General features: G+C 35.8%; 2 protein-coding genes across 11 annotated transcripts; both read right to left on the bottom strand.

Annotated features, from left to right (window-relative positions):
* Positions 1-3,161: 3,161 nt before the first annotated feature.
* On the bottom strand, positions 3,162-8,352 carry TRM20 (methyl-coenzyme M reductase II subunit gamma, putative (DUF3741)). 6 transcript variants are annotated; one of them, XM_085727850.1, is made up of 4 exons: positions 8,160-8,352; positions 5,256-6,990; positions 4,474-4,621; positions 3,162-4,187 (listed from the first exon to the last, which is right to left on the bottom strand). In XM_085727850.1, the coding sequence occupies exons 2-4, from the start codon at positions 6,903-6,905 to the stop codon at positions 3,466-3,468; spliced, it is 2,520 nt and encodes an 839-aa protein (XP_085583976.1). In that variant the 5' UTR covers positions 6,906-6,990; positions 8,160-8,352; the 3' UTR covers positions 3,162-3,465. The 6 variants fall into 6 exon arrangements, with proteins under 6 accessions (XP_085583976.1, XP_085583971.1, XP_085583961.1 ...); XM_085727845.1 differs by lacking the exon at positions 8,160-8,352 and adding an exon at positions 7,632-7,878; XM_085727835.1 differs by lacking the exon at positions 8,160-8,352 and adding an exon at positions 7,627-7,878.
* Positions 8,353-8,450: 98 nt separating this feature from the next.
* LOC146956241 (uncharacterized) lies at positions 8,451-12,721 on the bottom strand. 5 transcript variants are annotated; one of them, XM_085727879.1, is made up of 7 exons: positions 12,436-12,721; positions 12,157-12,294; positions 11,438-11,563; positions 10,973-11,195; positions 10,596-10,701; positions 10,458-10,497; positions 8,451-10,374 (listed from the first exon to the last, which is right to left on the bottom strand). In XM_085727879.1, exons 4-7 carry the CDS (start codon positions 11,058-11,060, stop codon positions 8,623-8,625), a joined length of 1,986 nt encoding a protein of 661 aa, XP_085584005.1. In that variant the 5' UTR covers positions 11,061-11,195; positions 11,438-11,563; positions 12,157-12,294; positions 12,436-12,721; the 3' UTR covers positions 8,451-8,622. The 5 variants fall into 5 exon arrangements, with proteins under 5 accessions (XP_085584005.1, XP_085583993.1, XP_085583989.1 ...); XM_085727867.1 differs by having other exon boundaries at positions 10,458-10,524; positions 10,647-10,701; positions 10,973-11,062; positions 12,436-12,719; XM_085727863.1 differs by having other exon boundaries at positions 10,973-11,062; positions 12,436-12,719.
* Positions 12,722-18,188: the final 5,467 nt, after the last annotated feature.

Consider the following 18,188-nt stretch of genomic DNA (forward strand, 5'->3'; position numbering starts at 1 on the left):
CATTGAGATGCCTTGAATTCTGTTAATAGGTTGTTCTATATTGTAATGCACCAGATTTTTTGAGCCAAGTTTAATCAAAAAATGTGAAGTCGTCAGTGTTGTTGCTTTGGGATCAACGCCAGAATCCATTTATTATATCCTTGTAATTTGCTCCCACATCACATCCCACATACTTGAGTATGGAGTAATTTTTATTACACATACTTGAGTATTGAGTAATTTTTATTAATAATTTTTTTTATAGTGCCTTTTTAAGTATTTTGGGGCCCAAAATATAAATTTTTTGTTAGTCCTTAAAATCTAAAACAGGGCCAACAAATTTGCTAAGACGGCCCTATTTATATCCTTGTAATTTGAACTCGTTTATTGGATTGTAGTAGGGGGTGTATTAACGTAGTAGTACTATAATAGGTTAATTTTTTTATTATTAAGAAATTTTAATTTGTAAACTAACAACACAAATAAAATTTATTGTAGTAATGTGAGTCTATGATGCAAAGTGCAAACCAATAATTAGATCAGGACCAGTCTCTTTAATTTAAAAAAGGAATAATAAACAGTTGAACACATGCAAAAGCTTCTCCTCGCCCCATTTTGTTTCTTTAATAGAGAAATGATAATTTATGTTTCTCACTGCAATAGTACAGTATGATGCTGCTAACTATGCGAGACACTGAGATCCACCTGCAATTTAGGATCTCAAGGATTGAACTGAACTGAACTGAAGTCACAAGTCTTGACTTAAGTCATAGATATACTTAATTTTGGCTTCTAGTGCAGTTAAAAATTTCCTACCAAATTGTCGTTTGGGGAATATTCTCATACTTTGATCCACTTGGAAAAACACTTGTCCATTTTTTACTTCATGGTCTTCAGGCTGCAAAGAGTTGTGTGTGATTCTCTTTTCCTATATTTCTCTCTCATGTAAAGAAATAGTACTGTTCACCATACTCTAATGTTAATCTCTTTGGATTGGAAGAGAAATTGTGAAGAGAGAAAGTGGTGAGAGAGAGTATGAGAAGAGAGAATTACGTGAGAAATAGAGTAGATTTGATGTATTGTTTGGTAGAAGAGAGATTGAAGAGAGAGAAGTGTTGATTTCTTTCAAAAGTACTAAAATACCCCTCAATTAAAAAACCTTAAAAAATAAATTTTATAAAATATAATTTATATAATTAAATTATCTAAACTATTTTTATCAATTTAAAGTAATTAATTAAACTATTATATTTAATCAAATCTAACTTTTTGAGATATCTGTAAAAGAATTGTTGACATAAGCAAATTCTTGATTGATTAAATTGTTAACATATTTGTAATATACTACTAAACTTTTATTAGATGAAATGAAAATTCCAAAAAAAAGTAAAAAATGGATCAAATGAATTAATATGCGGTTAGCAAATAGTACATTATAAAAATCAATAAGCGTGCATGAAACAAAACGATAAGCAGTTAAGCATAACAACAACTTTTAAAAAAATAAATAAAATAAGCACAGCAGCAAAAATAAATATTGCAACTAGTGAATGTTGAGGAGGGTATTAAAGGAAAAGCATGAATAAAGTTGTGTCTCTCCTTGTTTCTTCGCAGAGTTGGCGAGAAACAAAATCACGTGGGGCCCATGCCAAGTTTAATCTCTCTTCCCTCTTTCTCTGCTCACCAAACAGGATGACTTTGGCATTTCTCTCCATCTTCTCTCGTCCCTCTTTCTCTCTTCCCTATTTCTTGCGTTCCAAACACAGCCTAAGTGGGTGATTATATGATATCATCCATGTTTTACAAGCTTTGGCCTCTGCAATTGTTTTTCTATAGGCAAATATTAATTGTTAGTAATTTAATAATTATGTTAGAACTCCTTCAAGTTTAACTTTTTTCATTCTTTCTAATAATCTCTCTGTTGACCCTAAATTACACTTTCTATTTATATGACAAGAGATCAAAGAACTTTACTGCATATCAATATCAGTGTGTTTCATTTCTTGGACCACAAATTAACTTCTTAGTTGACAGACGTCCCATGTGTGGTTGGTTTGGTTGGAGAATCTCATGCTGATGAATTCTAGCTGGAAAAAAGGCTATGATTAATTATGTTTTTGGTCCCTACAAAATTGCGACCTTGTAAGTTTAGTCCTTACTTAATTTTAATAGCATTTTTAATCCCTACAAAAAATTTCTGCACTCAATATTAGTCCTTACTCAATCCAAATTTGTTTAATTTATGCTTAAACTCTTAAGTTTTTCAACAATTTTTTACAGGCGTGTTAAGAACGTTATTAAAAGGTCCTCCGAAAAAAATATCGCAAAAATTTGATTTCTACATCCATATTTTTGTTACTTATATCTTAAACTTTTGTCGTTTTAAAAAATTCATATTTAATTTATTTCATGTTAAAAAATTATAGATTTTAGTAAATGAACCTTTCATAGTGTTCTAAACTTGTATAAAAAGAATCGTTAAAAAATTTAAGAGTTTAAGGATAATTAAACAAAATTTATTTTAGCAGGGACTAAAATTATAAGTAAATTTTTTTTTGTAGGGATTAAAAATGCTATTAAAATTAAGTAAGGACTAAACTTACAAGGTCGCAATTTTGTAGGGACCAAAAACATAATTAACCCTACATTTAATACTACTGTGTAAACTAGTTAAACTTGTTATCTTCCATCCCAAAAAAGAAAAGAATTTCATAATAGACTAAGAGTAGGGAAACTGAATCTTCTCTATAAAAATGATATATTTTGTGGTTTGGTATGAATGTGAACCTGTAACTGTTTAACGGTTAGGCTACCTAGCAGCTACCATAATCAATATGGATTTGCACTTCTGCGTTGTCATTCCAATCATAATGACATGAACCATGGTTTAATGCTAGCCAACAAGATTTTGCAAGAGGACAACGATTCTGTTGAATTCATCGTGCATGTTGCATATTACTTTATTGTACTGATGGATGTTATCGTTAAATAAGTATAGTACTAACACAGACTGTGACCTGTGACAATGTTATAGTACATTGTTGTGGTCTCACTGCATATGGAGGAAATAATTTGCTGTGTTGCTGTACCAATTTACATTGATTTTGCATAGCTAATTTATATGTAAATCATGTACTCATTAATATCAAATATGTACTAGTTATTTTCGTAGCACTGATAAATTAGGTGAACAGGGCCATGTGGATATATATAATAAAATGCAACAATGATAGAGTTACATCACAACAATATTTATTAAATTATTTAAAAACAGAAAAACGAGTGTTGTCAAATAGTGGCGCTGCATCGATGTATAGCAGAATTGGAACAAATTGCTATTATTCTGCAATACGCTATTTAGTATGAAGTGTTGTGAAATAGTGGCTATAGTGGTGTAGTGTTATAACATTATAGCGTAGCAGAATTTGAACAAACAACTATAATTTTCCGCGATCTGCTATTGACAACATTTAGAAATCCCTCGTCTCATCTGCCTGTAAAATCGAGCACAAGATTCTCGACGAGTTCTTCTATAATCTTTCCTTCTATTTCCCTCCCCAAAGCATCAATCTCCATTCTCATAACCTCAACCAACCCACTCTGCACAACCTCTTTCCTAACAACATTTTCTACAACCAGGCTGTGACTGTCCCCACCCCAAACAAACTTCATCCCATTTGCTATTAATTCATTCATTTGGGCCACAATGTGGTCCATTAAACATGAACCCTCTTGAACAAAGAAGGGCCTTCTGTGGGTCCCACTGCACATCTTGAAGTAATTCTCTGATCCATCATAGCCAACAACTTCCAATAGTGCAGCATTAACACAATCAAATACAAGTTTCTGATTTGACCTCATTTTCCTTCTCTTGGCCTCATTAAGAGGCTGAGTACAGTCCTTGTTGTCATTTATGTCCCTCAATGATGGGTCCAATGGGCTTTCAAGGGAATACCATCTTGTGTGAAATGAGTCATACTGTTGTTGATCATCATCAAGTCCAGATGCTGATAGTAGTTTTTGGACTAAGATAAGCAATTCATGATCCTCTAACTTAGTGTCTAAGGAACAAGTCCTTAGAGGTTTTAATGGATAGTAAGGACTTGCTAACTCTCCACAAGAATCTTCATCCCATGATAGGGTCCTAGCCACTGATTCTATATGTGGTGATTTGTCAATTAAATTGGACTTCATCGGCGCCAGTGATCCTATACATACAAAACAAGTGTCACTCGGATAATAATAATAGGAGATCTTAATTTTGACGTATTGTCAATAAATCACAACCAATCATACATGTGACTTTGGAAATAGTTCCGATAGAAGTCAGACATTTTTAATGATTTGGTGATTGATCGACAGCGTAAATATTTTCACACATATGAATTAAATTCATGATATAGAAAGTAGCAAATAGTTAAGGATCTTTATCAAATAAGAGCTTCTTGGAATGGAAAGACACTGATAAAGAAAGAGGTAAGGCCTAAGTATTACCCATGTGACCATCTTTCGTGCATTCCAAGGATTCATGAGCTGTATTGTAATCTTCAAATGGAGATTCTAACACTGATATTGGACTAGGCCGATCTTGTTTTTCATTTGGAATCTCTGGCACCAAGGGCTTTGACTCATTCAGTCCAGGCTGTGAAAACAAACAAATCAAAGATTTCATTGGTATATGGTTCTGTGATAAGCTACTAAAAAACCCTATGTTTGTGGAAGTCTGTAGTATTCAGACCACACAAAATGTTTGGAGTTTGATGGTCCAAAATATAAGCAAAACTCAATTTATTCTAGTCTACTTAACAATGTCATTTCTAAAATACTCTTCAATTAATTTAGATTTCATTTTTCAGTAACATCTTTGATTCTTATAAAACAAGTTTTTATCAAGGGCATTTTGGAAAAAATAACTATCTTATTACACCAAAAAAACTAGAGGAGATTGTCTACTAGGCCAATGTGCTGACTAAGAAAAGTTAGTTATATTAATTTCAACAAGTACACAAGAATGTTTATTAAAACAAGTTTCATTTGTTTCACCATTCCAACACACAGAAGGATATATTAATTCCATTAATTAGGAAGAGAAGAGACAGATAGGAAAACTCAAGATTTCACAATTATGGTTAAACAGCAATTAGATAAAAGATCCTAAATAATGGTTAAGTTTGAAATAGGTCCTAAATAAATATCACTAGAAGAAACAAAACTTGCATAATGAACAAAATCAATAATATATTGAAATATGCAGAACAATTGTAGCTAGCTATTACCTCTAGTGTGATCATGTCCTCTTGTGGTTCACTAGAGACTGATTCACATAAAGCTGCAAGAGACTCGTCAAATCCACCAACATTGAAGCTTTGAGACACATTATCTCCAAGGACTCCAGATGAATTTACTGATGGAACTGATGTTTCGGTGGCAATAGTTTCGGATTCATATTTCGATTGAGATGAACTAGATTTTTTCTTGGTTGACTTTTTACTCATTGAAAATAAGAAACTTGCAACTTTCCCTTTAAATGATGATTTCTTACTCTTTGACTTTTTCACCACCTTGGAGCCATGTTCTTTGTGAGCATCATCAACACCGAGGCTAGGTTCATAGACTGTTGAAGATGCAGGGTCAGGATTCGACCCACAATTGTTTTGAGGAGAATCATCAATGCTCATTTTTTCTTTGAAAGGTTCAGTGCAAGAAACAGATTTTCTTTGTTCTTCTTGGTATTTATTAGTACTCTCAATTACAGATGTTGCAGATTTCTTTACAAGGGAAAGAGAAAGCATTTCACCCAAAGTAGAGTTTCTCGACACATGCCTTTGTTCTTGATGACCTTTTTCGTTAGATGTCATGACGTTCCATCTTTCAGAAAGTCGTTTCTTTGCCTCTATGCACACCGAGGACTCAGGAGAACACGTTGCCCGCCCTAAAGATTGTGTAGAATAAGGACTGCCACATACATGGATGCAATCCCAAGAATGCCTTGGCATTGGTGACATAGCTTCCAAATCATGATATGATTTGTCAAATGAGTTCTCATCACTGGAATAGCCACTGGAGAATACCGAAGAATGTGAAGTTTTATTCTTTTGATAGCTTCTCAGGCCTTCATGCATTTGGAGTGTAATCTCTTTAGCCACTTCTATGGATTCAAGTACATTATCATCTCCATTTCTCTGATAGAAACTTTGAGGCGATGGATTTGTTGGAGAAACCAAAGCCTTAAGATCATTTGTTCTCCCAGGACTAGGCTTCAATACCACTATTCGAGTAGATTCCGGAGAGTATCCATAATTCCTGTTCTCCCATACAGCTGCTTGATCATAATTTTCTGGTTTCTTAATCAACCTATCCTTCTTCTTACTCTTTCCAGAAGATTTGTCATTGCCAAACATCTTCAAAGGTTTGATAAGAGTAATGTGATTTGCATCATCCTGTGGAGTAGAGGGAATTTGATAAAGATTTTGTGAATCTAGAAACCTGACCAAGAGTTCATTGTTTGAGCTTAAAATATCCAATGCATCTTCAAATTGCTTCGATTGGCGCAGCGTCTCATCTGTTGACAGATATTTAGCTTCAATGAATTTCTGACGAACGAGAGCCATCTTCCCCTCATCAACATCTTCCCTCCACCTTCCTCTCTGAGATTGCATCCATGTTTCATATCCATCTTTGTAATCAACCTGTTCTGTGCTTGGATGATGAACTTCACGAAGCATTCCCTCATCCATCATAAACCTATCTTCCACTTTCCAATGTTTCAATGGCCACCCTAAATGACCATACATGTCTTGATAATAATCTTTTGTTTGGCTTCTAATCACCGATAAATTCGGCTCTCCTTTTGAAAGGGTTTCAAGCCCCATTAATTTAGCAACTACATTAGATGGACTGTGCTTGGAGTTTTTTTCTTTGGACATTTCTTGGTCTATTCTATATGCATCTTGATAATAGGTTCTCCATTATTTTTCTATCTTGATGATTGAGTTTTTGAAAGTGAAGAAGCTGCATGGCAATTAGGTGCTACAATTTAGTAATTTATGATTATAGGAATAATATAATAGCATAACAATATTTTAAAACTATAGAAATCACAAGTACAACTATTACAGACAACTTGGAAATAAACAAAATGTTAAAGACAATTCAGAAACCTCCAACTGGTAACATAATGCTTCTTATGACACACAAAGATACAGATCAGCTAGAGAGAGAGAGAGAGAGAGAGAGAGAGAGAGAGAGAGAGAGAGATATGGGGGGCTTGCTGTAATGCTGTCCTTCTTCCTTCTCTGTCTCTGTCTCTCTACTTTTGCTTAACTCTGTGTTTTGTCCTCCATCTTAACCCTCTTAGTTTTCAACAAACTACCATTGATTTATCTCTTTCTCTACTAACTTTGATGGAATTTTAGTTAGATGTTCAATTGTGATGTTTGATAGCAGAATTAGGCATTGAAACAAAAACAAGAAGTTGTTACAATTTTATATGCAAATAAAATAATAAAAAATTCAGTCACCTAACCTTGGCCAAATGATATTGGTAAGTAAAGATAACATAAATGTTGAGTAAGTCATGATATATAGAATAAAGAAAATTAATGAAATAATATCTTATTTTTGGAATACATAGACAAAGTGAGTTACTTGACTTAATAGCAGGGGAACTTGTGACATTTTGTCTAGCTCTTTTCAAATATGAACAATTTACCAATTAGATAGTGTCATAAGAAAAGAGATACTTTTAAAGCAGATCCCTTAAAAGGAGTAATGATAACAAGAAAGGTTTATAAACAAGTAAGCAGAAGAAAGAAGTAAAATCGGTTGAGGCCCAACAAACTTTCCTCATTTTGTTGGCTTGACTTTGCAATAATTATTTGTTTGGGCTACCTTTAATGTGACAAGATATACAAAACATTGGGATTTATTGGTGAGTAAATACAAAAGATTTGTATCATAGGGTAGCCTTTAATCCAGGGAAATAAAAAAAATATTGAATGGGTCATGCATCGTTTTCTAATTTATGAGTGACGTACAAGTTGCACATGCAATTGAAAGTGACCCTTTAAATAGAACATAACAGCAAATCTAAATCTTACTTATAATGCTTGGTTTGTTTAACCATTGTAAGAAAACAATTATATTAATCTACTTTAATTAATTGTTCATGTGCAACATACCCCACGTCGTGCATCTTGCCTTCCAACACCAACATAGAGTAGTTAAGAAGAGCGTAACTAAATTCATCAAATCTTGAGTAGCATGAAGATCACTCCAAAGGATCCCACTGAAAAAAGTTGTAGATAATTTAGAGTTTAAGTTTGGTGTTTACTTAACGCAATGATCTTTCACGTTATAGCATTATTCATTCACGAGATAATGCCAAAAACTAATTGTTTTTTCTAGTGAATCACGGGAAAGTTTAGTAGATATGTGACAATTATACACAATCAATTAAAAAAATTAGATACTTGGGCAACCATTTTTTTCAATTTGACTTGTAGATAGAGAGTGATAATGATCCAAATTATCAAACTATATCATATTCTAATTACAGTATTCCCAGAAAGACACACACTAATGGCATATCAACCCAAAATTAACCAAAAACATGTGATTAAACTCCCCGGAGAATGTTAGAGTCTAGAGGAGCATCTCATGTCTTTGCTCTTGCTCATTGATATTGTCGCTGTCATCCAGAGAAAATGGGCGTCCATTGTCTCTTTGCATGGACATATGAAGACATGAGGAGTTATATATTTGAACAAAGGCTTCACTTAAATGATAAAGAACTTCCCCCTGATCTCCACCGTTGATCTTGGGCTCATAATGATCATCAATATGAAAAAGCGAAGACATATTTTCGCTTTCGGGTAGCTGTAAATTTCTGGAAATCGAACTTCGGTAATTTGATCGTGAACTGGTTAAGGATAAGCACCCAGGTGAAGATGAAAGCCAGGCTTCCGTATCACGACGATGATGGTAGTCACAGGAACCTGCTTTTCTAACCCAATGATGGTATGGTGGAAGGTATATGCTGTCCTGAACAGATGAAGCTTCATTCTGGAAATTTTCTGACAATTTAAAGTAGTGTTTATTGTGTGAGAAGGACAATGCTGTGTGGTTACAATTCATGTCCATTTCTTCATCATCCTTGTAAAGATGATCTCCAAACTGGGGCTTTTGATATTTCAATAAACCAGAATCCAAAACTGAATTGAAGTCATGTGGTTTGTCAAGTAATAAGGGTGAGGGCCTAAAGTGGAAGTCGCCTAATGAATCATTTGATATCGGGTCTTCACCATGGTCTAAAATTGATAATGCAGGCGCCATATATGGTTTTGCATAATTACAAGTGACAGGTAACTTTATCTCATCCTTTGTGCAATCAAAAGCATTTTCCAGAAGAAGAGGAATCGGTTCTCTCTCAAGTTTCCCCAGCTCATTGAAATGATCCAGTGTAAAAGTTTCATGCTTTTGCTCATTACACAGAAATCCACGAGTTACATCATTTTTGTCAAGGTAACTTGGAAGCTCACCAAGTTCGCTTTCAGCTTCAGTTCGGAACACAGGTCGAGACATGTGAGGATAGATTGGAAAGTCGGTGTGAGGAGTAATTAAGTCAACTGATCGGAGGAACATAGGAGGCAACAAATGATCACTGAAGGATGAGCTTGGTTCAAGTTCAAGGAGTTTCCTCTTAGTTATCTGTTGGAGTTCAGTACATTGAAAATCTACTTCATTAAACAGAGATCCATGAGTTATGTCACCCTTGACAGAGGTCCTGAAACTTGGAGTTCCACTCAGTTTGCAGTTGGGTGCTGTTATACTGTACTGAGGTTGAAAGTTCTGAGAATGATAGGCTGGAAACTCGGCATGTGGAGTAAGTCTCTCTCCCGATTCGAGAAACATAGGAGACACCATCTGATCATTGAAGTATGAGCCAGATTCAAGTTCAAGAAGTTTCCTCTTAGGTATCTGATGGAGTTCTTTACATTGAAAATCTAGCTCTTGAGAATCAAGCAGACTATATCTGGTAGTATTTTCTACTTCGTTAAACAGAAATCCAGAAGTAATGTCACTGTCACCCTTGACATAGGTGCTAAAACTTGGAGTTCCACTCAGTTTGCACTTGGGTGCTGTTATACTGTACTGAGCTTGAAAGTTCTGAGAATGATATGTTGGAAACTCAGCCTGTGGAGTAATTTTCTCACCCGATTCGAGAAACATAGGAGACAACATATGATCATTGAAGTATGAGCTTGGTTCAAGTTCAAGAAGTTTCCTCTTAGGTATCAGACAGTGCTCCTTAAATTGAACATCCGACTCTCGAGAATCAAGTAAATCGTATCTGGTAGCACTCTCTATTTTTCCTGGATTTGGTTCCTCGTATTTCTGAACAGAAGATCACGCTTGTCAAGGAAGGAAAGTCATTTGAAGGATTTATAGCTTTACGAAGGACATCTAAATAAACATACATTTTTTTCTGTGCAGTCAGCGCTCATCGGAAACAGGCGACTAAGAAGCATGGAAACAATATCAAGCCTGAAAAATCCCTATTTTATTCAAATGGTAACGACAAAAATATTCAATATCAATGAAAAAACTTGTCTAACCCTTTCGAACATGGTTTCTCAGTATCAGGAAATAAGGTATCGGCAACACACTGTCGTAGTTTCTGTCTCTTTCTAGAGAAGATGTTTCCATCTTCATACTGGTTTCCTGAAGTACCATGAAGTAAATTGTCTCACACAAACTATATCAATACATTCTCAAATATAATCAGTAAATGGGACGTCTTCAGCTACATAAAACACATTTTCCTTAAAATTATGAATTTAACATGTGAAGATTAATTAACAAATGAGTGGTATCCAGTCAAAGATTGGCACTGAAGACTGAGTAACATAAACTATATATGTTCCAACTGTTGCACACATTTTTCCCCTATAACCCCGTACTACCGTAGCAGTCAATAAGAAGAAAATCAAACCTTCATGTGAAAATCCTTGGGGTTTGATGGTGTCACCACAAGGTCCACAACCTTGAGAGTTTTTCAGCATGCTGCTCATAGAGTACATGTCTGCATACACCAAGAGGAAAAAGATCTTTTGACACAGGATTGTTGTTTAGCAGGAAACTGAAAATTGAAATTATGGAGGTGGGAACAGTTTCCAATATTTCACCACCTTCTAGTTCACACAACTGAAGTCTTCCTAATACATGACACAAGCATGTTCTAATCATAAAAATAGAAAAATGCCACACAATACAAAATATTTGTTTTTTTTTTTTTTTGAATAACTAGCAAGTAGGAGAAGACATTGATAATTAAAAATGACAGCAACAAACACACCAAGGAACGATTCATGAGTATCATATTTTCTATTTATTGGTTTTGTCAATTGTGAAACATAATGATCATAAGTATTAGGGAATTTTCTCTTCTAACACACACCTGACTTATTCATAGCTCCAACAGAAGGTGAACGGAATGAATCCATCTTAAAAGTTGATACGTCTTGATTGATCCTTGAAGAGTTGCCGCCCTTCTTAGTCCCAACCATAACATCATCAGTTCTCTCTGCACAACATAAAATATATCTTTTAAGTGATGGTTTCAGTACATCTACAATTAGGGTTCCTTGCCATCAGCATAAATCCTTTAAGGGGGTTAGCTGATGACATTGTTAGACCAAAAGTTTCAGGGCCAATTTGGATTGACTTATTTGAGCTTATCTACTTGTATAAAGATTTGTGAGACTATAGCCTTGTTTGGATGAACAACTTTATTTTCAAAGTTAAGTTGTTTTCATATGAGCTATAAGTTGTTTTCATAAACTATGTTCGAGAGCTTATGAAAATAAGCTGAAAACATTTCATAAGACTCTCAAATAGTCTCACAAGTGCTTATGCCAGTAGATAAACTCAAATAACCCAATTGAAACAAACCTTATTTGGGAAAACTTATGGTAACAACTTATGACATGACCACAAGTTGTTTTCAGCTTATTACCATAAGCTTTCCAGAATAGCTTATATGAAAACAGTTTGATTTATTTTATCTTATGTTACAAAAATAGCTTATACGTGAACACATATATGAAAAACACTTATGCTATAAGCGCTTAATTAAGCTGCTTGTCCAAACAAATACATAATTCAAGTTAAACCAACCTTTGAAACAGTCATCAAATTCAGGCTTCTTGGATGATAAGGAATCATCATCCTTTTTTCCTGGAGCAGAAGAAAATCTGAGACTTGCATCCTTCTTCAATTTCTTAAAGAAAGCATACTCAGAAGTTTTCGGATCACCTGAATAATTCAAAATCACACCTCAAATTCTCAGCATAAATAAACAATATACAAAATTCAAGTCATTCAATTCTAATTCTAACAATTGTTACGAAATAATTTGCCATGAACGCATGCATTAGGTTAAATTCATAAGCTTACATGTTGCAACATTTTCTCTCTGTAATGGAATGCGAGAAGAATGATCTGGTTCTTCTTCAAATCTAGGGTTTTGTTTTTCATGAGGAGCAATGAACTTAGCTTTCTTCTGACGAAGATGATGAGATGGATCGTTCGGGTTAGTTCGGGAAATTCTCGTTTTCTTCATTGCATTGAATGAACGATGCATGGTGGAGTGGTAGCCATGGCTGTTTTTGACACACAAGATTTCGCGCCAAATTCTTCACTAGTGTCAGAAGAGTCTCCAACATAGTACGAAATTAGATTTAGAGAAATGATATTTGAACATCCATTTTTCAACAACTTTTGTGACAACTCTCTCTTTCATACTCTCATTGTACTTTTATTCAATCTCTTCCTTTTTCTCTCTCTATTGTTATTGTCCAATAGAAAGAGAGGAAAAATGTTGTCACCAAAAGTTGTTGGAAATTGGTTGTCAAAATATCATTCCTCTTAGATTTAATAGCACCTGTGTTCCGTTCTATGTATACTCAATCCTATCTTATTTATGAGACATTAGGTCAACTAAAAATGATGTATTTAGTCCAAATTCATCTTTTGTTAATTTAAAACTTCTTATAAATAGAAATAGACTAGAGGGAGTATTTTTTTATTTAGAGAATGCGTAACAGATTTTTAATGAGCTGAACTAAAAATTGATAAAGTGGCAAAACATACAAAAAAATTATTATCCTAACAAACAAATGAATAAATAATAAATTAATATTACAGTTTATCCGGCTGATTTCATTTCTCATGCTCTACGGTTTGGTCTCGTGTATGTCTTCGCAAAGAATATTAGGTTTAACTTTTAGGTGATTTGGTTAGCCCATATTTGAGTTTGAGTCATTTGGTTGGGAGTGAGGATGTTAGGAAAATTTCATGGATAAATTGGGATACAATTTGTGAAGGTGAGAAAAACACAAGAAGGGGGGTTGAATTGTGTTTTAGAAAAATTCTTCGTTTCTCCTAAAAACTGAACACACTGATCAGAAGCTAAGCGAGACAGCTTCTGAAGTGATAATCAGAATCTAAATGCAGCGGAATAAAACAGAGAGAGAGAAGAAGAAGAACGACACAAAGCAATTATACTGGTTCCTTCCACAATCCGGAAGTAGTCCAGTCCCCCTTGCACTTCCAAGGAGATTTCACTATGAGTAATATCTGATTACAAATGCTCAAGCACACAAGCAAGAGACTTCCAATGCTCAAGCACACAAGCAAGAGACTTCCAATGCTCAAGCACACAAGCAAGAGACTTCCTTTGCTCAAGAACACAATCAAGAGACTTCCTGCTCAAGCACAACTGCAAGAGACTTCCTAACTAAACAAAATTACACAGAAAATTGTTTAAGGTTGAACACTTGATATACAATCAGAGGTGCTCACAATACAAATCAGATGCAGACTCAATGGACTTAAGAATTTCTAAGATATGACTTTGAGACACAGAAATTCTAAGTGAATGCAGAACAATTTCAGCAGAGGTTTGGTACTTGTGAAAATCTTTGTGAGTCTTTCGTTCAGAGTTCATGCATTACCAATTCTCTAGGTCTTCACTCCTTTATATAGTGGTGTGAAAGAGACGTTGTGAAATTGCCAGCACACCAAAGAGTCGTTGTTGAAGCTTGATCTTTCACCAATAATCTTTTGCCTGATTTGGCTGTTGTCCTATGAAGAACAAATTTGAAATCCATTCCTTATCCAAAGGAACATCTATGCAGGCGAAACCGTATTCTGGAGCTGTTTTCTTGTCCTGTAGCGCGGACACAAAACAGAGTAGTGGAGAACGTGGTTGTACAATTCGTACAAAGTACAATGTCAACGCTTTCGTCCAAATTGCAAACACACGCCTTCAAACACCTTTGAAATGACCGTTGCAAACTCCACTAATCCTTTGTTTGTGTTTTCGAATCCAATAGACAGCTTTTGCATTGATAATTCTTCAATTCTTGATTCTTTGCAAATCCAGTTGATATTCAGCTTCTGGTGAAATGGCTTCTGATGAGGCAGCTTCTGATGATGCAGCTTCTGATGATATGACTTCTGCAGCTTCTGATGACGCAGCTTCTGATGATGTGGCTTCTGGACCTCTTGTCTTCAGAAGCACTATTCTTTAGGAGCAGCTTACTTCAGGAGCGCTATTTCTTCAGGAGCAGCTTGACTTCAGGAGCGCTTTTTCTCTTCAGTAGCAAGTTGCCTTCAGGAGCGTCCAAGCTTCAAATTTTTGTTGTTTCCATAGCTCTTTATTTGCTCATTCAGAACCAATGATGATGTAACTTTATAATTATGGTCCTGTACACTTGAACAAAAATTAGCTAGTCCAATTTACAATTTTTAATACCTTGTTATCATCAAAACCCTTTAAGGTTCATTGTTAAACACATTTTGTTCCAACAATCTCCCCCTTTTTGATGATGACAAACAAAAGTATTTAAAATTGATCAATTGTTGTTAATCTAATTAACAAGTTGACTTTGGGGTTCTGAGGTTTGTAAGCTCAGAATCTGAGGTTTGTAAGCTCAAACTCCCCCTGAGTCTGATAGTCTTTAAGGTGAGGTTTGTAAGCTCCCCCTAAGTTCTATCCAGGTTAATTAAATTCATTTTTCGCGCAATAATATTATCAGAGCTTAAAAACAAAATTGAATCATTGAAAGAATTAACTTATAGATAAGAAGAATGGTTCAATTAATTTTACTTGAATTTTGATACTCCTTCGTTCGTTCATAGCTTATACCAATAAGGTAAAAAAAAATGATAGAAGGTTTTCAAAAATTTCAAATGCCATTAATGGGGCTCAGAGCCTTTAAATACTTGTCACATATACTCCCCCTTTTGTCATTATCAAAAAAAAATTGAAATATATAGGCATAAAAGACAAAGAGATATGAGAAAAACTCAAACATGAGAGAGTATACTAAGCAATGAACTAAATAAATCAGAGCAAAATATATGAACATGTATATTCAATTGTCAGAAGCAGCTAAACAGTCAGAATCAGTAAGCATTCAGAAGCAAGAGAAATAAGACAAGATGGTTTCAGAAGCAAGGACTAAGAAATTTTAAAACAGACAACAAACAAAGAAAAACACAAGGGTGTGCAACTAAGGGTTGGTTTGTTGTTGTTTCTTCATCTCTTCCATTTCTTCAATCTTCTTCTTCAACAGTTCTTCAAGTTGTTGTTGCCTCTGAAGAAGAGCTTGTTCCCTTTCTCTAGCTTCTTGCTGCTGCTGTGCCATCTGTTTCTTCAGAAGCTTACACAACCTTGCTTCTCTGGTCAAGTAATCCGTTTCAAAGAAGAAAGGCTGGTTTGCCAGGAGCAGTGTAGAACTTCTTACTCTGAGACTCTGATTCAGATGCTCCATTAACTTCCTGACAGTAGCTTCCTTGCTTCTGATGCACTTAGCCCTTATGCTTTCAATTAGCTCAGTTGCCCGGTTCTGAAGAGATGCCCAGGAGTCTTCATATGCACCTGTGAGATCAATTGTCCCTCTTTGATCCACCAGATTATGCAATTGACTCAGAATTGTCAGAAGCTCAGAATTAATATATCCAGATTCCAGGATGTCTGTGGGTGGTTGTTCAAGGATTTCAAGATCAGAATCATTGATTTCCAAATCTTGAACAGGGTTAGGAACTGGAATGGTAAAGTGTGTTTGTGTGTTTGAAGATGAAGGCTGGTCAGAATCAATGTGTGTGGTGGAGGTTGAGGCTTGAACATTGACTAGAGAGATGTCAACATCCATGGGAGTTGGTTCTGGGGAGTGTTCAGGTAAAGGTTGAAATTCAGTTTCAGTTGATGGTTGTTGTGGTGAAGATGATGTTTGAGTGTTGAGTTGGGGGTCAATAGTAGCTATTGGTGATTGTGGGGGTGTTGTGGGTTTTTGTGGTTCAGGTGTTTGTTGATGGGGGTTTTCTGAAACAACATTTTCAGAAGCAGCTGCTTCTGGAGTTGTTTCAGAGGCCTTTTCTGAGGTAGATTTGTCTATGGGTAACTCACCTGAGTAGTGGAGAGCAAGATTGTCTAAGACAGAAGTGTCTTCTAATGATTCAGGTGCTGATGGTGAAGAGGGTGAAATGGGGATAGAGGTGACTGGAATCTGGATTGCCTGATCTGCAGGGCCAGCTTCAGAAGAGATCTTCTGTGGACCAGCAGATTGAGGAACTGCTTCTGAAGTTCCCTCTTCTGGAGCATTTTCAAAAATGAGCATCATATCGTCTTCCTCATTGTCTTCAGAAGGCTTACCAGCAATGGCTCTTACTTCAGCCAATTTCTCTTTGAAGTACCTATCACAATCTTCCATACCCAAGGCCTTGAGCTTTTCATCTCTTTGATGAATGTATTGAGCTTTTTGATCCTTTCTTTCTGATATAAGATCAGCAGCACGTTCATCTGCCATCCTTTTCCTTATTCGAGTCATCTCAACCATAGGACTCACAAGTTGAAGGGGAGCCTTCTTCTTCTTCAGCTTGGGATCAGCCTCCTCTTTCTCTATTTCTTCAAGAGCTTCATCCAGCTGCTCTTGAGTGATTACCAAGTCTGCCTTACCTTTTCTCCTCTTCTGTGGAATAGAAGCAGCACCAACCTTCTGCATCTTTCCTTTTTCCTTGATAGAAACAGGTTTAGCAGCTTCTGACTCAGTACTAGTTCTGGCCTTCTTTCCTTTAGTAGGAGCAGCTTCTGATTCAGAACTAGTTCTGGCCCTTTTCCCTTCAGGTGCATCAGAAACAGCAGCTTCTGACACAGCAACTGCCTTGGCCTTCTTGCCTTTCCCTTTAGCAAGAGCAGCTTCCTCCTGAGACCTCGCATCTTCCTCCAAGACGTACTCAGCTACTGATTGAACTAGGAAATCAGAGTCACTTTCCTTAAAGATGGGAGGAAAGTCCCTGATTATCTCAGTTTCAGCAGTTGTCATCTCTAACCACTTTTCATCTTTAGGGGCTTCTTTGATGAACTTCATAGAGCATAAGCTCCTGCTACTGATAGTCCTTTCAGCAGTAGAGACTTCGAAACATTTATCAGAAGCACTCCTTGTCCTTTTTAAGAACTCCAGCACCCTTCCTTGATGAAAGATTTCAGACAGCAATCTTCCATAGGGTACTTGTTTTCTTCCTCTTGTAGTGCTTTCGTTTATGGCCCAGCAGAGATGATCCATTACATATCTGGGGAAGTTTATCTTTTCAAGATTGGTCATGAAATAAATTGCTAGCTTCTGTTGGTTGTTGGGTTGGTCAGACCCTCCTGCTCTTTGAAAGTAGCAATCATTACTGAATTTCACCAACATTCTGTTGTGAATCTCCATCTCTGAAGGCTTGGCATCTTTCTTCCCACCCAGAAGAGAGTTGTAGTAACCTTTTAGCAGGACATCTTCCTTCCTGACTATTTCTTGGAATCTTCCCTCTGCATGCATCCTACAAGCTTTAGCTATAACGTCCTCAGTGATGGTTATAGGAATGTCCATCACTTCAGACCTTATTTCTAAGCTATCAAATGATGTAGGATTCATATCCATGACCATTTTCCCTTTCTTTGACCCCGCTTGTTTGCTTACGACTTTTGCAGGCTTTTCATTGTACACTTCAGCTTTTAACCAAAAGTCCTTGACCAAGTTCACATATGTTGGCCCATTTAGCATCTTGAAATACTCAGACATCATCTGAGTTTCTATCAAACCTTCCATGTTTACTTCATACTTCTTGAGTGAAGCAAAATCCACCGGTGACTCTACTTGAAC

This window comes from Medicago sativa, chromosome 1, assembly GCF_051527215.1.
Source record: "Medicago sativa cultivar Bolivia chromosome 1, Bolivia_mono, whole genome shotgun sequence".
In the NCBI taxonomy this organism is placed as follows: Eukaryota; Viridiplantae; Streptophyta; class Magnoliopsida; order Fabales; family Fabaceae; genus Medicago; species Medicago sativa.